This window comes from Gouania willdenowi, chromosome 21, assembly GCF_900634775.1.
Source record: "Gouania willdenowi chromosome 21, fGouWil2.1, whole genome shotgun sequence".
NCBI classification, from domain to species: Eukaryota; Metazoa; Chordata; class Actinopteri; order Blenniiformes; family Gobiesocidae; genus Gouania; species Gouania willdenowi.
This window is the reverse complement of record NC_041064.1, coordinates 21539016-21557378: the sequence shown is the minus strand read 5'-3', so window position 1 is coordinate 21557378 and position 18363 is coordinate 21539016. Positions and strand designations below refer to the sequence as shown.

Here is an 18363-nt window from a genome sequence, read left to right as displayed (position 1 = left end):
ACCAAGTTACAAAATACAAAACAGCAAAAAGGTCAAGCTCATCACCTTTCACTCCAGTTTGTGTGCAGCGGTGTGTGTCACTCAGTCACAAAGGTTGTAGTCAACACCGGGCAAATTCAAATTACCACATGAATTGAAGATATTTATTGTTTTACCAAGTTCATCTCCTTATCACATTAATAAAGTTGAATAGAATAAAGTGCTGGTCTTGATGGAAAATCCAGAATCAGGGCATTCCGTTCATAGGAAAACTCCAAGTTATTTTATTTGTAAAATTTCCACTTTTGCACATCACTCCACCTTGTCTTAGTGCAGAACCCCCCCCTCCGCGTCAGAAAGTGTTGCCAAAACAATCTCCAACTAATCTGGCAAGTTTTTGGTTGAGAAAGAAAACATGATTGTCTTATTAATCGTATAGACTATGTACAGTATTTTATTTATTGTACAGTATTTTTTTTATTTATTGTACAGTATTTTTCTTATCTGTAATTTATGAGGCATTTGTTAACTTGTTTTCATGTCATGTACTAATGCTTATCGTGTCTCTGAGCTCATCTTCCAATGTGGTTTTTATACTGCAAATGGCTAATGAACTGCAAAAATCCATGTGAACAACACTTAAAGCTGATATCCGGAGTTTCTCAGCGAACGTCTCGATATCCCGCCCTCAACAGCTCCATTTCCTCCGCCTGCCTCTGCAATCTACCAGAAGCCACGCCTCTACTTTTCTGCACACGCATCGCGGAACATAAAAAGGTTGCATCGGTTTGCACTGATATAGGTCTATGGGTCAGGTAACAGCCAAAATCATATTTACCTGTTTGCTGTTGTGACGCGCGGCCTTGTTTCCGTTCACAGTTCCGCATTCACTTTGATTGACAGTCTCAGAAACAGGAAGTCAAAGCCTATTGGCTGGGCGCACTCGGCGATCATTACCATTTGTATAGTGGCCTATAGGACGAAGGAGGAACTTATATACATTAATGTATATGAATGACCACCGGCTGTAAACTATAGTAAAATACTAGTTAGGTATTTTTTCGCATTTCAATAGAATCATACATAAACATAGATTTCTCAGAAACTCCAGATATCAGATTTAAGATATCACACGTATCCATTTCTACCACTGTATACTTAGCCACAATGCAAAGGCTTGACTCTGTATTACCAACAACTGATGCTGTCTTTCTCTTGATAGATGAAACCTTCTTATAGCTCACAGCTAAGTGAGTGTTTCACATGACGTTAATCAATCTATCCAGAAGCACAGACGCACATGAGGCATCTGAGCAGATGGTGGGAGGGGGTGCAGGCGACTGTCCTCACATCGTTACTGTCATTTCTCTCGACATCAGTAAACTACTAGAACATAAGACATCAGAGGCTTGTATATCCTTGGTTTCACTGCAGTAGTCTGAGGAAGCTTAACTAAAACCTAATAATATTCAGACTCTCCATGATATCAAGAAAAATAAGGAATCTAATAGAATATCTTCTACAAGTGCAGCAATGTACATTTGTAATATTCACTTACATTTGGGGTGTCATTTAGTAAAAGGCAAACATAATAATAAACATAATGAAAACCTAATAGAATAAATAATGGCTTATAGAGGGTAGAAAGCAGTCAAATATCCTCTTAAATGATTGAATACCTGAGTTCTGTAGGTTAGAAACCACTCAAAATATGATCAAACAAGACAAAGTGCATCTATTTGTGCCTCAGACACCTCTATGCAAATTGATATTTGACTTTTCTTTCATAATACAGGTTTTTGGGCAGTAAATAATGACAAACACACAACGACTCCTACACTCTTGAACACCTGCAGAGCTATCATATTCCTCTCATGTGGCACGCAGCCATAATGTTCCCAATTTATCTCAAAATATCAGCGCCATTAGTGACAGTCGATGTCAATGAGCTCTGCAGCAAGAGGTCGACGAAGATTTCAGACGTTGTAGAGTGTGGTAGCTCACCTTAGAGAAGCTAAGAGGAGGTAGTAGCTGCACGTGGGACATGATGAAAATAAACACATAGGAATTCGTCTGTGGGTTTATTTAAACAAGGTTCCTGGGGTTTTTTTATTTTTTCTCTTCACTGTCGCAATGAACCCATCAGCCCTTCCAACCAGCCTCAGACAGAGCGGTGTCGATATCTGCTGCGACAGTGGCTCCAGAGTTCACAGTCAGCACTTTCCTCATCATGTCAGTTGATGATGCAACAGCCCGCAGACAATAGAGAAGCTGTTTGTTGATGATGGTGATGTGATGATGAGTGGTGTCAGTATTTGCTCTGCCTCCTGGGAATCACTGCTTTAAATGTCACGCATTCATAATGACACCAAGACTGGTTGATTTACACCGAGTGGAAACTATCCTGGTTGATTAATTAATAAGATTTAACAGACAGCACTTAATATTTCTATAAGTCATATCTCTAATTATTATTTATTATGTTTATTCCTAAAATATAAAATAAAAACATTGAAAGCTTTGTTTAACTTTTTTTTCAACAAAAAAAATGACCAACGTGTGATCAGGTAACGTGTAATGCCTCATTTCTTACAGCCAATCAACAAAGCCCAAAAAGCAAGAATCCAACTCAAGATGTTTAAACTGCTTTTTAAACACTCAAAATTTTCCACATTTTACTTAAAAATGTGTCAGTTACTACCATACTTTTAGGACTAAGAGGCATATGAGGTAGCTGCTAGACACGTAGTAGTAGTAGGGTTGGTAAAAAATAAATAAATAAATTGATTAACCTACATTTTATTATTGACAATTATGAATTGAATCTTAAAATTTCAAAGATCAAATATTTACATTTTCCCAAATTCTTATGCAAACCAGGTGAGTCCTCCTAATTTGGATATTTCAATTACACTATACAACATTCAAGGTGCTGTTGAATAATTCAGTAGTAAACTGATGTTAAATGGAACCGTTATTAGTGTGTGGGACATCAGGCAGCTGATAAATAGTTGAAAAATTGGGCATGTGTGAGAATTTGAACTAGTTTAACTAGGCCGGATTGATGATAGCCTGAAAAGTGGGTCAAAGAAAAATAATTCAAAAGTGCAACTTCTGTGGGACATTCCCAATTATTAAGTGTTCATCAAAGGAGATTCAGGGAGGGGGAGGGACAGGGTCGTCTGTGGCCATGGTTTACTGATGTAAACAACGAATAAAGGCTGTGGTATAAGACAAAAGACCGACTAGGGTTGAAATATTAGTTCCCCAATAGGCGTTCCTCTGTGGAGAAAAGCATATTTTATATTTCCTATTTATCCAAAGGCCACATATGTTCTAGTTTACCCTGCTTTATCACTTCCACATGAAAATTACGGTACTACGTGCAGATCTCAGGTGCCAAACATTCATCAAAGATATCTGGAAGTTGGACAATACAGTGTCAAAGTTATAACTCCCCGAGTTCCCTGTAATCTTTGATGTAGTGTAAAATCCGTGTTATATAATAAGCTACAGACACGAGTGGGGAAAACGTGTGCAATAGGGAGCCAGCAGGTAAGAATCTCTAAAACCTTCTGATACAAACTGACCCTTGTTTTCCCAACAGAGCTCATATTGTAGCTGGTCAGTGTCTTTGTGATCAAAGGAAATGAAAGAAGCTGCAACAGCAGCAATTTTTAAGTGTACAACAAATGCATGTGTAAAGTATAAGCTGATCTGTGATTTGTGAATTAGCAGACAAGCTAAGGAAGCCCATAGTGTTATTGATCTACCACAGCGGTGTCAGAATACACAAACAATTGCAGGTCAGGGTGGTCACACCAACATAGGGCATGTGTGATCTGCTGCAACATGGAAGTCATACATGTCAAGAAAAGCAGTGAACATGTGAAGAATACTAGAAGATTAACTTGTACTTTAGTGATAAAAGCTCAAACAGTTGAGGGGCTGTAGCTCTAGTTAACTGTGACTTTTGGGTCATCCCATATTCACATCAAAACACTTGACGTTCAGGTTCCTTGATGCCGTTTCCACACCCATTGATGTCATCAAAGTGACCTAATACCAGCAGCAGACAGTCATCTTACCTTTAGTATAGACTGCACTGTAAATTACACCTACACTGGTCTGTTTAGTATGGAAGCAGGTTAGGGCCAATTTTGATGGAGAAAATAATTTTGGGCAAATCAAGAATAAAGTTGAAACGTCGAAAGTAAAGTGGAAATTTCGAGAAAAAAATTCAAAAACAATATTGTGATTAAAGTCTAAGGTTTGCTAACAAAGTCAACTCTACGGAAGCTGACTAGGCCAATTCACCATATACAACATCAAAACTGACCCTAATCATTTTCCGTACAGAGATTACAACGCTGTGTTTATGAGCAAAAAGAGAAAGAATATCTGTTATTAAACCCAACTTTGAAATATAGTTTAATGCATTCATCAATACACGGCCACGATCTGTGGTTTGTTGTCATATGGTGAATTGGCCTTCGTCAGCTTCCACAGATTTGACTATATTAGCAAACCTTCAACTTTTATCACAATATTGTATTTTGAGTTCATTTTCATATTTCGACTTTAATCTCAACTTTAATCTTGATTTGCCCAAAATTATTTTCTCCAACAAAATTGTCCCTAACCCGCTTCTGTAGTTTAGATCAATCCTGGCATTTCTAATGCTTTTCTGTACAACGTTGTTCCCAAGTAACCATATACAATATCAAAACTGGCCCTAATCTATCAGGGCCAGCTCACTATCTAACAGGTAACAGCCAAGAGTTCTGATACACTATTTTGGGCTAATTAAGCATTTTCCTTCTTAACAGATTAAGTTTTTGGCAATATCTCTTCAAGGTCCTTAAAGACATTACCAGGCCCTGTTTATGAGCTAAAGAAAGAAAGAATCTTTGTTATTAAACCTAACTATGAAGTACAGTTGAATGCATTCATTGATACATGGCATTTTGTAGAGATTGTTGTCAGCTTTGGTAGATTTGACTTTTATCATAATATTGTATTTTGAGTTCAACTTTAATCACGACATTATTCTTGATTTGCTCAAAATTATTTTCTCCATCAAATTTGGCCCTACATCGGTTCCGTAGTTTAGATCAATCCTGGCATGTTTAATGCTTTTTCTGTACAACGCTGGTCCCTAAACAATTATTAGACAGCTTTATCAGATGGGATTAGATGTTAAAACTGATTTGCAACAATCTGATCACAGCCCAATAATAACATTGATAACAAAATGCATGAAGAATGACTGAGGCAGGTGTGATATGAGAGTCTAACCATGACAAACATCACAGGGTGCTGCTGAGGGAGAGTCGTCAAGGTGACTGAATACAAGGGCATCCTCTCCTCCAGCACAGCTGAACTAACCATAAAACCAGCACCAGATCAATCTCTAACCAATGGATACATACAGAGTCAGCAAACAGGCAAAGTGTGGGGGGAAATATTCCTGGAAAAACTGAGGAGAATCCCTCAGATTAGGCAGAAACAAAGCTTTGGTGCAGTTTGGGGACTTTTGGTATGAAAGCATTGATCAGAGGACTTCCGCTGCCTCGTGCATGGTGACTTTTAATTGGAAATCTGTTGAACAATACACACTCAGCCTGTCTTTGTTATACACATCCCTGCTGTGCGTGTGTGGGATGGAAAACATCAGAATCACTCCTCAGCTCCAAACCTACCAATGGGATGTCTTCATTCTGAGCCATCACACATAAAGTCAAGAGTAAATGTTTCACTTTGAGCTGAGGATGAACTGGTTTTAATGTGAAGGCAGCAGCTTTAACAGGAGAAAGTCAAACAGAGGGAGCGGAGGAAACAGTCCTCTTACCGGGTCGACCAGCGACGAGGATCCGACGGACGCTTCAGAATGTTGAGGTGAGATGTCCGTGTATTCCCGGTGTTGGTGGAGATGGAGACAAACGTCCGTGTGTTTGCTCTCAACAGCCGCTGCAGCTTCTGCTGAGGAAGAGGAAGAGGAGGAGGAAGGATGAGGATGAAGGCGCGTCACCGAGAGGCAGCGCCGTGCACGTTTGGTCCTTGTCAGCGGGTACCGAGTCCGACCCGAGCAGGGAGCGATGACGTCACAAATAACCACAAGAATCTGGTTTAAGAGATTTTGTTTTTTTTTTTACTGTTATTCCCCTTATCGATAATTATCGGTTAAAAACACATAAAAACCGCCACCTGGAGATGATCAATCAGTGTGCAGCTAATGATAATATATATTTAAACCAACGTAATGTAATCATTTACTGAGTTTATAGATGAGTTTGTCCCCGCCCACTCGCTCTTGGTTTCTTTAAACCACGCCCACATGCTGTCAGGAAGATGTGCTGCAATGGGCTACACAGCATCGTTAACCAACCCTGTGGTTCAGCCAATCTCATCAGTGGTTCCCAACATGTGGGTCGGGGTGCTGGTCCTGCAGAGTTGGAAGTGCAGCACATTGTTTACTCCACTGTCAAGGTAAGGGGGAGACTTTACATCAGCCATAGGCAACTGGTGGGCCGGGGGCCACAAGCAGCCTTAAGTTTAATTTTGTGCGGCCCCCTACAGTGGATCAAAAAAAAAAAAAAAGAAACACACTAACATTACATAACAATTACTCAAAAAGTGGCACAAAACATAAATACAAAAAAATATTGCAAAATGACAATAACATTTTTATTGTACAAAAAACCCTCCCACAAAAACAGAAAAATACTGTATACGACAAATAAAATACCTAAACAGTCAATAAAACAACCATGGACAAAGTGATCTTTGTTCTTTTGTGTGTTAATGCTTAGTTTGGTCACTATTCTAAATGCTGAAATGAATGAGATTGTGGCCCCGGGATCAACCAATCACATTTTTGGGAAGCCCACTTTAATAAAAGTTGTCCATCACTGTTTTACATTATGACGTCGACGTGTGACATCAATTTAATCAAAGGCCACAGGGCCATAATTTGAATATAATTTAAATAGTAATTGCTGGCTGGAAAACAAATAGCTAAGTGGAGACATGAGGAGGGTCTGATCAACCGATTCACCAAAGCACAGGGAGAACCTGCAATCTTTGCACAGGGACTTCACCGTCACGCCCACTTAGCTGCCGACTGTATGAATTGATTGCATTAGTTGATTATTCTAGTCACTGTAAACCACTTGTATTTCAGTCTTGTTTGTTTAAAATATGTGGTTAATTGAAAACTCCAGAAACAAACCGTGTCAATATGATGAATTACTCTGAAACAGCTGCAACAGCAGGATGAGGAGGATGAGGAGCAGTCTGTAACCTTGGCAGTGGAGACGACTGATGAAGAAAACTGGGACCCAGAGGACAACCGGGGCAGTGATGTGCATGCTCCCCCTTGTGATGCAGCATGACATGTCAAACATGGAGTGTGTCATGTCACACAGTATCTTATTCATGAAGCACAGTGTGGGGAGGGAGATTTGTATGTGTGAACCAACTTTCACCAGTTATTCCATCAAAAACACACCTTATACTGGTTGTACCTCTGTATGCCTCCAGTATAGAACCAACAGTGCAGGGATGGACTCAATGAATGCACCTTTAAAGAAACACACTTTGGTACCAACAAATATTAAAAGTTATTTCCCTTTTTTCCCTTCAGATACTCAAAACCAGTGGTTCTCAATCTTTTCAGCCCCCGAACCCTCAAAATAAAGGTTCCAGAGAGCAGGGACCCCCACTGTACCTGAAGGTGGTTAAACAGACATAAACATTGAAGAGTCATGTGACGCCAGGGCCATCTATAGGGGGAGTAAAGGGGAGAACTTTTTGGGGTCCATCCATAAAGTTAGCAAAATGATGGTCCATGAATCTGTGATAAACACATATTTATTTATCTGAATAATATCCACTGTTATTCAGGAAGTGTATTATTTTTCGTGCCATAATATATAGTCATCTTAAAGATGTAAATTCTTGTTTTAATCAGATATGCAACCAAAAATGGTGGAAAAGGTGGTGAAATGGGATTTTAAAAACCACAGAAATTGGTTAAAAGTTTGAAATAAGGGTAGCCTGAAACAGACAGAGTGGTAAAAAGGGTCAATATTGGAACAATTAGTTTAAACTGGCAAATAATGGGCATGACAAATTGTGAATGTGACTAAATCTGAAAAAACATACAAGTAATGTGGTGAAAAGTGACAATATTGGTCAACACAAATGCAACATTAGGTGAGAAAAGTGGTGGAAAGGGTTTAGAAGTGCTGAAAATGTCTTGAAAATGGAACCAAAATGTGCAGAAAAGGCACAGGAATTTGATGAAGTAGCAGAAACGGGAGTAATGTAGCAAAAAAGCATTAAAACCAAAAAAATATGGCAAGTTTGGTGTAGTGGCAGAAAAAGGGTAAAAATAATCTGGCGACCCTCTCTTAGTGTCTCACGACCCCAAAATGGGGTTCTGACCCCAAAGTAGAGAACCTCTGCTCTAAACCATGAGCTTTATTAGCTTTAGCTGTAGGTGTTACACTGCATTAGAGAAATTGCATGAGTGTGAATTTTAGAGCTGAGGTCATGAGACGAAGTGGTGAAATCTAAACTGTGTTTGTTGCCCTCTGCTGGTTGAGTTATTCTCAAACGTAAAAACAAAAGTTTTACTATTTATACATAGTCCACTGTAAAATGTGGGAAACATTGGATTAATTCTTAGAACGAGAAACATGTTTCACTCTTTAATAATCTTACAGTATCAACACACTAATAGCAATAGCATTAGCAGTCAGACCATTGACAGGTAAAATGTGACCCACTAATTGTCTATATTCACTTGAAGATGATGCAGATTTCAAAACAAAAGCACAAGATCATAACCGTTTATTTAGATGGCTGCAGGTACCATCTGGGATAACAAAGTTGTTTTAACACCATGACAGTCAAAGTGTCTATGATGAACTTTAGATGAAAATAAATGCTCCTTTTTTTAATGTACATATCAGGGTATTTGTGGCTTTTGACCTTTATTTGATGTTGTAATGACTACATTTCCTCATTATGGGACTAAATAAGGTGTTATCTAATACTCGGATATGCAAACAACTGCAATTTCACACAAACTAAATAGGAGGAAAAATATTAGGACAAGATAATAATGAAGAGAATGATGTTTAAAAATGTGCACAACATTATTGCTCTTTCGTGTATTCATTTTTAGTGTTCTTTATCATCACGTGGGTAATGCTTGTTTAATGATCACTTAGATTAATATAATAAAAGCTAAAAAGGAATTTCTGGGCGGTACTTTCTCAAGGACATTGACATATGATTGTTGTTGAGAAACAATGAAAAGTATTTGGTCTTGCACTTCACCGGCATTCCTTCTGTTGCGTGTGTAACAGTGTAAATAGCTGCAGGCATTGAGGGAACAATAATAATCTAGGGAGTTTCCAACATCTTCCTACAGGTTAAAATTGTAAAGGTCACCTTTACTTATGTTCAAATGTGTGGTTACACCTAACTGCCCCATAACCTACTAACTTATCCTCTACAAATATGACTCCAACAAAAAAAAAAAAATACACAAAGACAACAGAAATGCACACAATGCCTCACAACGAGCAAGACAACAACTAACACACAGAATGACAGAAAAACACAAAATTTCTATAGAAACTCCTTGTTCTTTCCTGTATTAATGCTCAGATCGCTCATTATTCTAAATGCTGACATGAATGTTGATCATGTGGCCCTTTGATCAAACAAACATTTTTTTTTGGCTCCCCTGTGATAAAAGTTGCCCACCTCTGGTATAATGTATATATAATTAGTCAATTTCCAGGAAACTTTGAGCAGCAAGTGCAACCTCTATAATACAAATCCTTTTTCTTCAAAATGTATTCCTAAATCATTTCCTGGATGCCAAAACCTAATGCAGGGTACTAATCAAGGTTCTTTATTATTATTATGTAAAACTAGTACAGTGCCCGTCAGAAGTATGTATTCATATAGTGGGGGCTTAAGTAGAGTTGTCAGTTATGGGCAAATGAGTACGTGTTTGAAGGTTGGATGTACAAAGAGGTGTACATACTCTGTAGTGTTATAAAGGAGTATATTTGCGGGTGCAAATTAAAATAGTGTGTGCAATTTCCCTCGTTTAAATCTATGAGAGACGCACATTATAAACGTGTTTGTTGTTTTGTTTTTTTTTTACTCATTTTTATATATTTTTTGTTTGGTGTATTTTTCTGTAATGCATGTTTTTTGTAGTCAGTGTATTTTTGTATCTTTTTGTGCATTTTTTGTATAATTATTGTTTTTTGTTGCCATTGTAGTGTGATTCTGGAGTAATTTTGTGGATTTCTGTATCTTTTTTGGTGTAGTTTTGTGCATTTCTGTTGTCATTTTGGGTATTTTTTGTATGAATATTTAGTTTTCTGTATTTTAAGTCATTTTCATATTTTTGTTGTATATTTCTGGAGTCCTGTGTGTTTTTGGAGCCTTTTTGCATATTTTTGTGCATTTCTGTTGTCATTTTGTGTACATTTTGTATAAATATTGTTCAGTTTTTTGTTTTACGTCATTATGTGTATTTTTATATCTTTCGGTTTAGTCTTGAGCATTTTTTTTTGTATAGTTATTGTTTTTTGTTGCCATTCTAGTGTGATTCTGGAGTCTATGTGTATTTTTGTATCCTTTTTAGTGTAGTTTTGTGCATTTGATAATAAATAAATTATAAATAGCATTTTCTGAAAACTCCCGTATTTTAACCCTCTTTCCCGCCATAGTCCTGTACTAGTATTTTCCTGTAAAAATCCTGTATTTTAATGTAATAATAATTAAAAGATGCCTTACTAAACTGAATGCTGTGACCTCGCGAGAACTACCACCTGAAATGACTTGAGTGGCAACAAACCCTAAAAACAACTAAGAAGAGAGATGGATTGATGTAAAAAACTAAGAACTCATGTAAATACCTTGGAAAATGAGACAGAGAGTTTACCTTCCTAAAAGCAGCAGAATGGGACACACTTACACATTCTGTAAGATTAATAACTGAGATTTTAGAGTCGACAACAGTGTACAGAACGACGTAAGTCAGTGTAAGAGTGAAAATGGTGTTTCTCAGACTGTTTACAGTACTGTTTTGTGTGAGGGTTACAGTATTGTTTTATGTTCATGGTCTGATTTGCACGTTGGTGCAGTGTGTTACCGCTAGGGGTGCTAGAGGTGAGTTAAGGGAAAAAAGGCAGGAGAAGAAGAAGAAAAAAAAAAACAACTGGGAGAGACTATTGTGATTGTTGAGAGCTCTCTGATTAAAGGAAGTTATGAGTTTGAACTTAATCATTTACTCCACACACCCACATCGCTTACATCAGCATGAAAAAAATAAGCCAATCACAAGCGCCACAAATATGCACCGCTTTCAAAAAAGTGTTAATGGATGTAAAGTCTGCAATAAATGTGTATAATAAATCGTTAGTGAACACCAGAGAACCACATGAGTGGTTTTATATATATATATATATATAAAACTCGATACATCTTGAATCTTGATATATCGTCCAGCTTTAACTCCTACATTTATATATATTATAGCTTATTTTGGATCAAAATACTAGTTTTATGAGTCGCTGCTTTTCCTTCTCAGATGAGAACAACATGTAAAGCTAATTTAGATGGATCTCCGAGTGCTAACCCAGACCCCCCATAACAAGCCACACTACAGAACTCACTCACACGTGCTGTCCCTTACAGGAGAAAAAGCCAAAAGTGGCACATATTGTGCAGCCGTTTGTTAATAAACGTGCCTGTGTGGTATTTTGCATCAGACAATTTTACCCAGAATTGTCTTTCTGGTCAGACTTAGTTTTGAAATAAAATTGATTAATCCTAAATCACCATTTTGAGAAAAAAATATTGAGATATCAGTTTTGGTTCATATCGCCCAGCTCTAGTAGGAATGTTCACAGCATTTCAATGTTAATAAAGGTCGGCCTACCAGATTCCAGTCACCTAATTGCATTTAGTGAGTAGATTTCCTGTACAATTGTGATACTGGAGCTTGGAAGCAGAAAATTTCCCATCTTTTCAAATCCAAAACTTAATGTAACCCGGGGTAATCTGCTGATTGTTGGGTTAATAGTGCGGTTATCAGCGCAACAATCAACAGCAGTAAAAGGAATTTCCAGGAGACGTCCAATGTGGGCGGAGCCTGACTGTGGGAAGTACAGAGCCGGCCTAATATGGTGCAGCATGAGGGACAAAAAGCAGAAGCTGAGCCGCACTCTGAGCAAACAGACTCACAGACATAACCTGATAGTATCCATGGTCGGACTCACCATGAGTGAAGCTGTGCTCCTGGACCTGGTTCACAGCTGCTGTGAGGCGGGCAGCACCGCCTCCCTGCGGGCTCATTCAGCTCCAGACTCCCACCTCTTCCTCCTGAGCGGGACCAACTCCCGGTCCTTAGCAGATCTACCTCAGACCTCATACAGAAGCGTTCATGTTCTGGACTCTAGCTCCACCACAGAGAACATCTACAGCTTCAAACAGAAGCTGGACCAGCTGGACCTGAACACGGTTCGGGTTGTCACCACGGCGCAGGGCCGGGACGTGTTTACAGTGTATGAGCAGCAGCTTTTCACCCCGGTCTACAGCTTTGAGTACCAGGTGGACAGCCTCACCTGTCCGTGCTGCACAGGCTCCGCCCACACGGAAACACCTGCTGAAGCCATCCTTAATGAGATCCAGATGTTCCTGCAGCAGCTGCCCGCACTGATGGGACACGTCACTGTTCTCAAGTCTTCACTAATTCCAGGTAATCTCGACATTCTACTGCATTTTGTGCAGTTCATCTGTTTTATTTATTTCCTTATGATCCATAAATTTACATTTATTCAATATTTTACGACATTGGGAAATGTTACTGTCATTGAGTATTTTAGATGATATAATCATCAGTTAGTCAACTTTAAGAAGACATCTCAGGTGATGCGTTTGTTTGTGTTTCTCTAAGAATCTCAGTGTCGGACTGAGATAACCTCGTACTGAGATCAATTATGGGCATGCGCATGCGCACTACTGGAAAATGAATTTTTGCTTAAAAAAGTGATGAATTTTTTTTTTTTTTTTTTTTTTTTTTCAAAGTCAATGGACGTGTTTTATTTGTTTATTGGATTGGGTTAGGGGTATAATCTCAGTACGGAGGTAAACTCAGTACATGACACCGGTATGCTCCATGGATACAAAATGATGCATTTGAAATGCATTTAAGCTGGATATGTAAAACAGGATTTATTTTACTCGTAAAAACAAACTTTTTTTTTTTTTTATTCAAGTGAATGCAATAAGCTTCCGTAACCATCTACTTTACTTTTTCTACTACTTCGTTTGCCTGTTCTAAATTAAAAAAAAAAAAAAAAAAAAAAAAATGTAGCTTTTAAAATCCCTCTAATCTTATAAACCAAATTCTACATTCTTAGCTTTTAATTCAATACTTAAAAAAAATAATAAAGCAAACTTCTCTGTAGTTTTTTGTACACAGCATGATTGTGATGCATTAGGGAACATGTGTCAAATTCAAGTCCCAGGGGTCAAAACTAGGACTTTAGAGCATCTATTTTGGCCCAGAGGAAAATGTAAAAATGAGGGGGAAAAAAAACTTGAAAGCGCTCGTGCAGCGCAGACTTTCAAATATGTCCAATTTCATTCTTAGCTGTTTTTATCTCAGACAAAATTAGTCATAATCATAGTTACTGGATCTGAAAGAGACTCTCGTCCGAGCGCAGCTCTGGTGAATCCAATAACGGTGCCGAGGCGCAAATAAAGCCAAGCCACCTTCTCGATAATATAGAGGCGAAGAATGGGAGTCGGAGGTGGCGTGTTCAGCAAGGAACTCCAAACAATATTTTCCATTCACCACACTTCTCTATAGCCCTCTGACATCACAGTGCACACACTGAGTCACACCACAATACATCCGACCGGAAACGCCGCTTTCACAACACAATGTTTCCCACCACTGCACAGTCACTGGGTGAATTATGCACGTAAATGATTGCCACAATATGAACACCACCGGCAACAGAAAAGCCCCTCCCCTCAACATGCGTCCCGAGCATCTTCGACATTGGTGACAAGCGTCCGACTACGCGCGAGATGCGATTTTGACGCCCAAAACGCGTTTGGTGTGAACGTACCATAAGTGACAGAGTGTAAGTGTACATAGCTGAGTGTGTATTAGTGAATATCACATCTAACGGTCTCCTATTTGTCTCAGACTGTTTTGGTCATGGCTTCAGCACCCGTAGAGGAGGCGTGTCCCGTATCCCAACGCTATCGTCTTTGAACATGTTCAGCAGCATCTGGAGAAGGGACCCTGTCGCCGTGGTGATGGAGAACAAGCGCAGATTGGCTGTGCATGCTGGTTTTCACCCTCGTCCTCTGCAATTAATGAGGGTGGGGTGAATAACTTGTATTTTAAAATAATCCTCTGCTGATTTTGCCTTTCATATGTTTTAAGTTTCCAGTAAAAGCTTCCATCATTAGTCCCAGGTCCACTATGAAGTGTTTTATCCTTTTTCCCCCCATAGGTTAACCATGCCAGCGATGTTTGGGTTTTAGGAAATCCAGCTCCAGAAAGGTGCGATGCAATAGTAACCAATCAGACTGGGACTGTCATAGCAGCTCCAGGTGCAGACTGCATACCCATCCTGTTTGCTGATCCATCGCTGAAAGTCATCGGAGTCGCTCATGCAGGTAGAGCAACTGTTAGAGATCAAGAGTTTTTAACAAGTAACTATTCTCATGCTCATTTTATTTCACAGGCTACAAAGGGACTCTAGCCGGCGTTGCCATGGCAACAGTGAACGCAATGGTGACAGAGTTTGGTTGCCAGGTGAGCGATATTGTGGTAGCCGTGGGGCCCTCGGTCGGCCCGTGTTGTTTCACCCTGGAGAGAAACGAGGCTCAGGATTTCACCCTGATCCATCCAGACTGTGTCCCCGACCCGGAGTCAGTCAGACCACATGTTGACATCCGCCTCGCCAACAGGTGAGAGGACAATGGCTGACACACATGGAGAGATGTTGTTCCAAAGTGTAAGTAGAGGTTGATAAGCATCTGTCTCCTTCAGAGTTCTGCTTCAGAGAGGAGGGATACTCCCCCATCACATACACGACGACTCGGTGACGGACCGGCCCAGCGTCACACCCTGCACCGCCTGTCACACACAAGATTTCTTCTCCAATGTCAGAGACGGCACCAACTTTGGCACACAGATCGGCTTCCTGTGGATCAAAGACACAATGAAGCAGACCTGACATCCAGCATCAGGATGTTAGTCTAGCTTTTTAGAATAGAACCTCCAATCTTCTCCCTGTCGACAAAATCTTCTCCCCTGCAAGCATGTATTCAGCATAGGTGGAGTTACGTTGTTAGACTTTAAAGTCGTAATCTATGTTATTGGACTTTTAATCCTTAATAACACTGCTTAATTTAAGCAACTTGACTCTCTTTCTTTAAGTTACAGGGGGTGCTGAAAATTTTAAGCTGCATTTTGGATTTATTTTGGCAGGTCCAAAATGCAGCTTGAAATGTTCAGCACCCCCCGTAACTTAAAGAAGGCGAGAGTAAAAATTCTCAAATTTAGCAGTGTTATTATTATTCCCCGCCACAAAGTGGAAGGAGGATATAGGTTTGAGCTCCATCCGTCTGAGTTAAAGGAGACAGCTTTTCTCAGACTGTTTAAGACACGATGACCAAATTTGGTGTATTGCTTCAGGGTATCAATAGCTTGATGGAGTTCGAAAATGAGAAGCGCGCAATTATTTTTTCCAGCGTTATTGCCAATGTTTCCTTTTTTTCACTCTGACAGTTTTTTTCAGAAACTGTTTAAGATACAATAACCAAATTTGTTGTGTGGCTTCAAGGTATCAATACCTTGAGTTCAAAATTGGGAAGTGCACAATAATTTTTCCGGTAGTTACTGCCCTTGATCCTTTTTTCTTTACTCTGTTTGAGGTATCTTCCAAGGGAACAGTTTTTCTTAGAAACCGTTTAATATAGTATAAATTTATATTCTGTGATAATATTTTCTTATGTATATATCTAAGTTCATAGATTTAGGACATTTAGGAAAAGGTTCCGAGTTATATTGAGAACCAATTTGGTGGGGGATGTTGATGACTAGGTCTTCTTGTTTATGATGTTCTACATCAGTAGTTCTCAAACGATTTTGGCTCAATTGTACCCCCTTTCCCTTATTTCTGAATCCAAGCCCCCCCTTTGTCTGACTACAACATTTTGCTTAGAAAACTATTTATAAACCACTATACAACATAATGATGGAATGAACGAGTCATTTTGTAAATAAGTGGAAAGAAACATTATTTAGTGCAGTGGTTCCCAACATTTTTTTGGCTTGTGACTCCATTTTTAGTATGAAGAATTTCTGGTGACCCCAAAAACATTTTTTTTCGAGAATTAGTTTTTGATTGTTTGAGCCAAGATTTTTTTTTTTTTTTTTTACTGCGTTTTAGTTGAACTAGATTTATATTTCACAAAGTAAAAGTGTAGAAATACAGTTTAAGATTGTATGTTGAAGAATAGTAATTTCAAAAATCTATTTTAATTTTTCAGTAATTTTAGGCGACCATACATGGGGTTAGGACCCCAAGGTTGAAAAATACTAATTTAGTGGCTCCTGAATAGATTTTTCTATAGTTTTTTTATCATCATCTCATGCCTGGTGTGGAACCAAGACTGATCTAGGGGTACACGTGCCCCAATTTGAGAGACACTGTTCTACATGATATAAATAACACTCGATACACATGCTTTAATATGGGAGATACACCTTAAAATGCAGGGATAGGGCTTCTAGTGGTTGTAAATCACTAAGTTAGACAACAAGTAGGATAGTATAAAGGAGAAATGTAAAGATTAAAAGTTCCTGACAACCTAACTTCCCCTTTGCTGACACTTTCAGGAGATGCAGATTTGTAGAACAGCACAACACCGACACACAAAGCCTTTAACTCACTCGTACAAAATAACATTTTCAGTTCTGTTTGTGGAATTTCCAATAAGTTAAAGTACACCTCATTGTTTACAAAGTGTTTGACTTTCTTACACTTCAGACATTTTCAAGTCACAACACTTTGAACTTTACAGTGAACTCGTTTAACATGCTCTGCCTTTTAAACGTGAAACAACAACTGATGTTATTTTCACCTAAATTTAAATTAATCTGATAAGTCCAACCGTTTAAACTGTTAACCTTATATACTCCAATAAATGTGGAAAAGTGCCTTTCATACACAAGGAAAATGTCTGTTAATGTTACTATTTTTAATATGCAAATGTTAATTTCCTAAAGAGGGAAAATAATGATTAAAAGGCACCAGCTGGTATTGGTAACGATGTACTTTGGTGTTGTTTTACTGTTTGACAATTTTTTTACTTTTTGGAGAATATTGGTTGTTTGCAACATTATTTTCATTGTTTTTATTATATCAGAAGCTTTATATATAAAAAAAAAACTGCTAAGGTACATGTCAAACTGTGTTGTGCAGTGGGGTGTAACTTCGTTTCAAACACCCCTCAGCATAAATTTGCAGCTTAAATTCTTGATTCAGAGTCTTTGCTGTGGTGAAATGAGAAATGTTTAACAAAAATGTCAGGGATAAAGACAGCATTTATTTTGATCAGACAAAAAAAGCCTCGATTTGTCTCAAAAAGCAGCCCTTATTTCCTTTTTTTTCCTAAGAAATAAAAGAAATTCACCAAAGATGGCAGCGTTGGACTTGTTTTTTCCTAAACGCATATATATATATATATATATATATATATATATATATATATATAAAAAAAAAGATAAAAGCAATTGTATTATTTTACTTCATACCATACCCTGACGTCTAATCTTGGTGCAACTATAAAAACAGCCTCAGGTCAAAGTCTTAAGACTGGGTTGATGTTCGACATTTGTACAGTAGTAAACACACAGCAGGACTCAAAAACAATATGAAAAAAAAAAAAACTGCTTCTAAAAAGCATTACAGTACACACAAAGATAGGAACAAGACAGAGCTGATAGAAAACTACACGTGGCTAAACATGAAACAAATGTAAATAAACACAAATAAAGCCTTCAGGATTCATTCACTTCATCCTAACGCAGCACTGAACTGAAACATAATCTGACATTAAGGCCAGTTCTGCTTTAGTGCAAACAGACGCTTAAATAAACAAAAAATAATCACAAATAAAAGCAGCGCCTCGGCTTAAAACGTAACTGCAGAACGACATGAAGCTGCACTCGAGAACAAATGTCCTTAAAAGCTGAAATAAAGGACAATATCCAACCAAATGGATTAAACAGTACATAAGATTTGACTACTGCAG

At 38.4% G+C, this 18363-nt stretch overlaps 2 protein-coding genes across 4 annotated transcripts in view; one reads left to right on the top strand and one right to left on the bottom strand.

Moving 5' to 3' along the window:
* The window catches only part of enox1 (ecto-NOX disulfide-thiol exchanger 1), a 111607-nt gene extending 99135 nt beyond the window's left edge, over positions 1 to 12472 (bottom strand). For 2 of the 3 annotated variants that reach the window (XM_028435354.1, XM_028435353.1), the window contains exons 1-2: positions 12297 to 12472; positions 5831 to 5958 (exon numbers count right to left, since the gene is read on the bottom strand). The gene's annotated coding sequence lies outside the window, so the exon portion shown is untranslated. Of the gene's footprint in view, positions 1 to 5830; positions 5962 to 12296 lie in introns of all 3 variants that reach the window. The other variant, XM_028435352.1, reaches the window with a different exon arrangement.
* lacc1 (laccase (multicopper oxidoreductase) domain containing 1) lies at positions 12231 to 16335 on the top strand. Its single transcript, XM_028435355.1, has 5 exons — positions 12231 to 12775; positions 14237 to 14415; positions 14550 to 14715; positions 14784 to 15009; positions 15092 to 16335. The coding sequence occupies exons 1-5, from the start codon at positions 12283 to 12285 to the stop codon at positions 15276 to 15278; spliced, it is 1251 nt and encodes a 416-aa protein (XP_028291156.1). The 5' UTR covers positions 12231 to 12282; the 3' UTR covers positions 15279 to 16335.
* Positions 16336 to 18363: the final 2028 nt, after the last annotated feature.